The following is an 8,106-nucleotide window of genomic DNA, read 5'->3' on the forward strand; positions in this document are numbered from 1 at the left end:
TTCTTACACCACAACGATTCGAGGACCTTAGTCGCTCCTCCGAACCCCACAGACGTGTTCTACTGCACGATTGATGTTTCGAGACTAGAAGAGGATGAGGCTAGGCTCTCAGCCGGGACGATCCGGACAACAGTGGAGAACGAAGTCCGCTCTGAACTGGACAATCCCACGTGGCGATGCCGAGCGGTGACTAAGGACCCAAAGAATCCCCACCGCGTCAGGGTCACCTGCAGGGACGAGAGCGAGCATGAGATTGTGAAACGCGTAGCGGAAACAAAACTGGCCCCAGGAGCCCGGATCCTACGAGACGATCTCTATCCAATCAGAGTGGATAATGTCAACCGTATTGCGGTGCTAGACGAGAGAAACGAAGTTCGAGCAGAGATCACCGAGATGCTCGGCCGAGAAAATGACACCGAGGTAGCAAAGATAGCATGGCTCAGCAAGAGAGACATCCTCAAGGCATACGGCTCGATGGTCGTATATCTCAAAAAACGGTCAGAAGCTAGGCGGTTCATCATCGAAGGATTCTTTGTGGCTGGAGGAGAATCCGGTACTACAAAAGTGGTTGAACGACGTGACCGCCCGAAACAATGTTATAACTGCCAACAGATCACGAATCACAAGGCTTATCAGTGCGACAGGTTCCAAGTCTGCGGCAAGTGTGCACGGGAAGGTCATCATCATAGCACTTGCGCGGAAACGATGCCGAAGTGCGCCCCGTGCGGTGGTCCCCAAGAGTCTTACAGCAGAAACTGCCGGAAGCTCTACCATCACAGCATGAATAACGTATTCCGAATGTTTCAACTGAATGTCAGGAAGCAAGGACCGGTTCACGAAAGTTTGATGAACGATAAGGACATTCAGGACGCAACCGTGTTGGCCATTCAAGAACCCCAAGCACGACGGATCCAGGGGAAGCTAGTAACGACACCGATGGGGCATCGCGGATGGGTCAAGATGGTACCGACGGCCGAGAGAGAGGGCAGATGGGTGATACGGAGTATGTTCTGGGTGAATAAAGAGGTGGAGGCGGAACAGGTATCAGTAGAGCCTCCAGATGTGACGGCAGCCGTCATTCGACTGCCAGATCGTTTGGTCTTCACGGCGTCGGTCTACGTACCGGGCGGAGATGCTCAAGCTCTACAGGACACATGTAGTAAGCTTGGCAGGACCATCGCGGAGGTGAGGCGGAGGTCAGGGAGAGCGGTCGACGTGGTGATTACTGGCGACTTTAACCGGCACGACCAGATGTGGGGAGGAGACGATATATCGGTGGCAAGACAGGGCGAGGCGGATCCGATCATCGACTTGATGAGCGACTTCATGCTGAGGAGCCTCCTTCGCCGAGGCACAAAGACATGGCAAAGCGGAGACTACGAGACAACCATTGACTTGGTTCTGGCTTCCGAAGAGCTTGCGGACGCAAACACCAAATGCGCGATACATGGCACAGAGCACGGATCAGATCATCGCACGATCGAGACCGCATTCGACATCTCAGCCCCAACGCCGAAACAAGGAGAAAGACTTCTGTTCAAGAATGCACCCTGGAAGGAGATCAACAGGAGGATTTCAGATACACTGAGAAATAGACCAACAGGGAACACGGTGCAGCAGAAGACGGACAGGTTGATGTCGGCGGTCTCGGAAGCGGTCCAGGCCTTGACGCCCAGAGCCATACCGTCTCCATACGCAAAACGGTGGTGGACCGATGATCTCACACAGATGCGACACATTTACACATACTGGAGGAACAGAGCGCGAGCCGCGAGACGTGCCGGTCAGAATTCCTCAGACCTCGAGAGCTCAGCAACCGCTGCGGCGAAGCAGTATCACGATGCTATCCGACAACGCAAGATGAACCATTGGAAGGAGTTCCTAGCGGACAACGACAACATCTGGAAAGTAGCCAAGTGCATGAAGGCCGGGGATGATGCAGCTTTTGGGAAAGTGCCCCAGCTCACTAGAGCAGACGGAACAAAAACGACAGATCATCGAGAGCAAGCCGAAGAACTGCTGGCGAAGTTCTTCCCGCCACTACCAGACAACATCGAAGACGAAGGACTGAGGCAACAAAGAGCCCCTGTGAAGATGCCGAAACTGACGATGGAGGAAGTGGAGCGTCGACTGTGGGAGACGAAGTCTTGGAAGACGCCAGGAGAAGACGGATTACCAGCGATCGTTTAGAAGCAGGTCAGGCCGTCGGTGAGACACGACGTCCTCGACATCTTCCAAGCGTCATTAGAAGAAGGCACCATACCGAAACAGTGGAGACATGCTCGAATCATCCCGCTCAAGAAGCCCGGTAAACAGGACTACACGATCGCAAAAGCTTGGAGACCGATCTCGCTTCTGGCCACGCTGGGTAAGGTGTTGGAGTCGGTGGTGGCCGAGAGAATCTCCCACGCGGTGGAGGCTCACGGACTTCTCCCGACTAATCACTTCGGCGCGCGCAAGCAGCGATCAGCAGAGCAAGCCCTCGTACTGCTACAAGAGCATATTTTCTCAGCATGGCGCTCACGTCATGTCGTGAATCTTGTCAGTTTCGATATGAAGGGGGCATATAATGGTGTGTGTAAAGAGAGACTATTGCAGCGCATGAAGGCTAGAGGGATTCCAGAGGATCTCCTGCGATGGGTCGATGCCTTTTGTTCAGAGCGAACTGCAACCATTGTAATCAATGGCCAAAGTTCCGAAAGCCGACCTCTACCACAAGCAGGACTCCCGCAGGGGTCGCCCTTGTCGCCGATACTGTTTCTATTCTTCAACGCAGATCTAGTGCAGACCCAGATAGATAGAAATGGTGGTGCTATCGCCTTTATTGACGACTACACGGCGTGGGTGTCGGGACCGACAGCCCAGAGCAACCGGAGAGGAATACAAGCAATAATTGACAAAGCTCTCGACTGGGAGAGACGGAGCGGCGCAACCTTTGAGGCGGAAAAGACGGCAATCATACATTTCACCAGGTACACAGCAAGGGTAGACTCAGAACCTTTCACTATCAAGGGTGAGAGAGTCTTCCCGAAGGATCAAGTCAAGATTCTCGGGGTCGTCATGGACTCGCGACTTCTCTACAAGCAACATATCGCAAGGGCAGCAACGAAGGGTTTAGGAACTGCGATGGAACTGAAACGACTGAAGGGAATGGCTCCCTCGGCAACGAGGCAGCTTTTTACAGCCATGGTAGCTCCTGTAGTAGACTACGCTTCCAATGTCTGGATGCATGCGTGCAAGACGGCGTCGGCGTATGCCGTTCATCGAGTACAAAGGATAGGAGCGCAGGCGATCATAGGGTCCTTTACAAGTGTGGCGACAGGAGTAGCCGAGGCGGAAGCTCACATAGCGACCATTTATGAACGGTTCTGGAGACGAGCAAGCAAACTTTGGGTAGACATACACACGCTTCCACGCACAAATCCGGTTCGAAATCTCTTAAGAGGGATCAAAGCTTTCCGGCGATTCATATCTCCGCTTAGACGCATTGCCGACGCATGCAAAGAACTACCAAGAGATGCCATGGAGACCATCCAACCGTTCGCCCTTGCCCCGTGGGAAGAGCGCATACAAGCCACGTTGGGCGGACAGAAAGGGGAAGAAGACAATAAGATCAAAGAGCTAGCCAAAGCAGGATGGGCGGTAAGAATAGCGACAAGCAGCTCGGCGAGAAACGATCTGGTCGGCATGGGAGGGACCGTTCGAATCCCTATATCCTTAGCGAGAGCTGGCAAGATGATCGAGACCTTCTCGGTCACGCTAGGGACGAAGGAAGAACACAACCCGTACACCGCCGAACTAGCAGCCATCGTTCGTGGCCTAAAATATCTGCCAGAGATGAAGTATCGGGTTATAATGATCTTGACGAGTAACAGATCGGTGGCACAAGCTATAGGTAACCCTCGCCAGCAACCGGGCCAGGGGTACATTCGGGAGATATATGATGCTATAGAAAATCTCAAAAGAGACGGGAATAGAGTCAGGCTCATCTGGCTACCATCTGACAGTGAGCTCAAAATCCAGAGGATAGCCAAAATGTCAGCCCGCCACGCAACAGAGCCGTACGTCACACCACGCAGAGGAACAAGCAAAGCAAAGACAACAATCCTTAGTCGAACGAGAGCAAATCTACGAAGGGAAAGGGAACTACCAGATGGAGTTGGCAGACATTCGAGAAAGGTCGACTCAGCTCTGCCTGGTAAACATACTCGGCTATTGTACGATCAGCTACCGTGGAAGGAACCCAGCGTGCTGGCACAACTCAGAACCGGGATGGCACGACTGAATGGTTACCTTTATCAAATTGAAGCAGCAGTGACCGATGAATGCCCATGCGGGCAAGCAAAAGAAACAGTAGAGCACTTCCTCTTCCGATGTGTAAAATGGATGGTACAGCGCAAGGAGATGATGCGTCAATGTGTAGAGGAAAAGCGCGGCAACCTCTCCTTTCATTTGAGGGGCAAAGCTGCATCAGATGGACAAAAGTGGACACCGAACATGGAAGCAGTACGAGCCACAATCCGTTTCGCGATCGCCACAGGTCGCCTGGAACAGAGATGACAACAACATTACTACTACCCTATCGACTATAAAATTATACCTACCGACAACCACTACCCTGGACAACCAGAAGCAGGTACCGCTTCCGCCGCCGAAGATAGGAAACTGAACACTTGGAGGAATTGGGCTTCAAGTTGACCTGCTATTACTAACAATTACGGGGATCAAGGAGACAAGTGATGACCAGGCTGGAAAGAACAAGACAAGAACCACATGGGCTTGGCGAGAGCAAGGCAATAACTAGCGAGATGTATGTATTTTTAGCTCATAGAGCCCTCTGGGCAATGGCCTACCGGGCGTAATAGACTTGTGTGTGTGTGTGTGTGTGTGTAGGACTAGGGTAGTGTGGAATGTCTGGAGTCAAATACCGTCGTTCTCTTGGCCTGGCAAAAGATGGATCAGCCGAGTTTCGTTTCCTTCCAGAAGTTTGTATATGTAATTCTTTAGTTCTCCCGGAAGATCTAGCCTTTGGGTGGCCATAAGGTAGATATAACCAGCGGTATAAAATCTCGAAGCTTTTTTGAATTCTCCTTTACTAACCACGTGACATACTACTACTATGCATAACGAGACAATACGTTCTAATCCTTCATAACTGGGAGATCAGCGAACTTTGATAACAATCTCTCCCTCTCCTTGCGGAGGCTCAAACCCATCCAAATACATATCAAAAGTTGCATCATCGATATCGAACGCCGAGTCACCATTTCTAGCCGGGTCTTGTGGGTCTAACGCGTCCCTTTCAGCTCGTCGCTTCCGGATTCGTGTCCAGAGGAGTTCTCGATCAACATCAAGGTAGACCAACACCCAACGGCCGCCATTACGTTCTATGATCTCCTTGTACTCGTCCCGATACTCCTTGTTGTAGAAAGATAGGTCGAGCACTGCATCATGTGATTTTTCCTGTAACAATCGTTCAAGTTGTGCGATGAGCTTTTCACTTGCTTCCTCCTGGTAAACGAAGTACTTGTCTGCGGGGTAGTCTATTTTATAGAGGCCGTGGGACTCATATATGAGTTGATCGTTCGAAAGTCTTGTGAAATTTGGTAGTCGGGCAACGATAGCTTTAGCGAGGGTAGACTTTCCTGCACCTATACAGTCCAGTGAGCCAAGATATCCTTCAACAGTACTACCAAGTATAGTTCGAGATCAGCTTACCAGCGATGCCACAAGTCATCACCACCACAGGACGTTCATCCTGTCTTGGTTGGCCAAGATGAGCCAAGATCTAAAAGGATGTAAGTTCCACGAAGGCAATAATACCTTCAGCCGCGTAACTAACCTGTTCCAACGAGGTTTGAGAGCCGATTGATGCTTCCATTGTGGTTTATGTTGGATCTCATAAAGTCCTTCCAGGCATATGGTAGGTTTTCGAGTTTTTGAAGCCTTTAGAAGGAATGACAGCTTGTGTTTGTTATTCGGAGTACGGCGTAAGCCTAGTGAGTCACGGCATCAAGGTTCACATGACCCTTGCGAAGTGGGGCAGATAAACAGACTCTACTACAGTCGATGACAGCATTGGTAACTAGATCTCTAGCTATATACCTCCTTTTTCTTTTTCTTTCCTATCTTTTATGTATCTTTTATCTCTTATATCTCTTTACTTAACCTATACTGTATTTTAGAGCAAAGCAACCGGGCAGACTAGCTTTAGGTAGTTAATACTAACCCTATCCTAACCCTAGGTGGCTAGGATACACGTCGTACACGCGTCGACTCGTTCAGGTGATTCGAATGGCTTAAAGTCGAAACTCTTCATTAAAATAAAAAAAAAGCAAAGTCGACCAATGAAATACCGAGATCACCACTTTGGCTTAAATTTTGCTCCGAGCACCTCTAGTGAGAACCCTTTTTCAGGTGGAAGTTGAATGCGGGGTTGATACAGGGATTATTAGCCAATGATAATACGAAACGTCCACTTTCAGCGAAAGTGAATGAATCCATAGAGATGTAGTAAAGGAAAAGAGCAAATAGAGTAGTCAAGCTACCATATGATGACAAAACTCTTGGTGCATTATACGAACAAATTCGGAAACGGGTTTCATTACAACGACCCTCTACAGACTTATAGTCGACGCCGTGATAGGGTAGCTGCGAGAGGTTTTCAACGTTATTGTCACGGCATTTTGCAATGACAGCTCAGATTTCTGACCATATCTTGGCCCTCAGCATTGCAAGGGCTGTTGACTCTGATACTTAGGTCATCAGAGAAGCTCAGTTGGCAGAACAAGCTGCGAGAGATTATGAGTATGCTCTCATGCTTTCGGATGATCCGAGCCCAGGACCGAGGCCAGTCGCGGTGGAAATCAAAGAAGAAGAGGGAATGGATGACGTAGAGGATGGTTTTATTGATATCTTGAGATCATCGAACCTCGGTGGCTTGCTAGACTCAATGTCGGGTCGACCTAAATCATCGACTTAGGTATCGTCGCGTAAGGAATCTCAAACGAGAGAATGCATTGCTTGCAACGACCAGTTCCCGCAAAAGCTTAGTAGCGGGTTCGTATGTGTTTCCGCCAACGTGAGTTTTCATCGAAGCAGTGATGCACCGAAATACCACTTGATGAGTGCACCGTGCTACGGGCTAGTCATACCTCATCTCCTCTCCCTCACCCTCATCGCTATCATCGTCGTCTTCGTCTTCGCCTTTGCCTTCACTCTTAGCTTTTCTCTCTCTGCCGCTGTAGAATCCGCTGGCATGACGACTGGGAACCCCATCTCTCTCATTGCCCTACATGGTTCGGATTGCAAATTAGAAGACGTAATAGTAATCGTCATAATGACTCAGTTATTGATAGTATAGTCTGAACAAAAATGAAACTTCGATCAACTAATGACACCATTCAGCGGTATATGATACTTGATAGCACTTTACGTGACAGGACGCGTCACGTTCTATAGTAAACCCCTGTTCTGATCAGCAGTACCCTTCTTGTATGTGAAATAATGTAAAATTAACTCTACGCCCTGGCAATATTCAACCCTACGCAGTTTAAAGTGGGTCAATAAAATCAACTCTACTAGAGTTGATTTGGTCATTAGTTACTAGGGCCTTCGTAAGTCCATTTCTCGCATTCTCTGGAATGTAGTGTTTGTCGCAAAGATGGGTTTCGACACGGTTGTCCGCAATCGAGAGGGCAAATTGACATTCCTTTCGACAGCAGATGAGAGCATGTATATCGTAGTCAATGAAGAGTTAAAGATAGCTTAATAATTCTATAACCACATTTTTCAGCATGACGAAGTGAATATCTATAATTGAGCCAATAAATTCGACACTCTCGGAGTGAACCTGAAGATTCAGGATGAGGAAAGACTACCCCCGAGGTTTGCCTTGATGGTTTGTTGCCATTGATCCCCTGATAAGGGCAGAGACGGTGGAGGATTCGAAACCAATCAGCGTGCACGGATAAAAAGGATGTCGAACAAAGCTTCTGGAGAGTATTGAACAATCCTTAATCAGCAGCACCGGCGCGCAATAACTTTAATCCTGCCTAAACAGATTATTCGTCACTTCTTGAACGACCCATGTATCAGTGTCCACGG

The 8,106-nt window shown here is 49.2% G+C and overlaps 1 protein-coding gene across 1 annotated transcript; it reads right to left on the reverse strand.

Annotated features, from left to right (window-relative positions):
- Positions 1-5,068: 5,068 nt before the first annotated feature.
- B0J16DRAFT_200643 (ATP/GTP-binding protein) lies at positions 5,069-6,028 on the reverse strand. Its single transcript, XM_046122958.1, has 3 exons — positions 5,843-6,028; positions 5,719-5,788; positions 5,069-5,651 (listed from the first exon to the last, which is right to left on the reverse strand). Exons 1-3 carry the CDS (start codon positions 5,879-5,881, stop codon positions 5,164-5,166), a joined length of 597 nt encoding a protein of 198 aa, XP_045977366.1. The 5' UTR covers positions 5,882-6,028; the 3' UTR covers positions 5,069-5,163.
- Between the last annotated feature and the right edge of the window lie 2,078 nt (positions 6,029-8,106).

This window comes from Fusarium flagelliforme (genome assembly GCF_020744385.1).
Source record: "Fusarium flagelliforme strain FIESC 12 MPI-CAGE-AA-0113 chromosome Unknown B0J16scaffold_9, whole genome shotgun sequence".
NCBI lineage: Eukaryota > Fungi > Ascomycota > Sordariomycetes > Hypocreales > Nectriaceae > Fusarium > Fusarium flagelliforme.

Coding starts and splice junctions, on each gene's coding strand:
- B0J16DRAFT_200643 (XM_046122958.1), bottom strand. CDS start 5,881: ATGGAAGCATCAATCGGCTCTCAAACCTCGTTGGAACAG. Junction 5,789..5,842: donor CTCAAACCTCGTTGGAACAG/GTTAGTTACGCG, acceptor ACATCCTTTTAG/ATCTTGGCTCATCTTGGCCA. Junction 5,652..5,718: donor GATGACTTGTGGCATCGCTG/GTAAGCTGATCT, acceptor TGGACTGTATAG/GTGCAGGAAAGTCTACCCTC.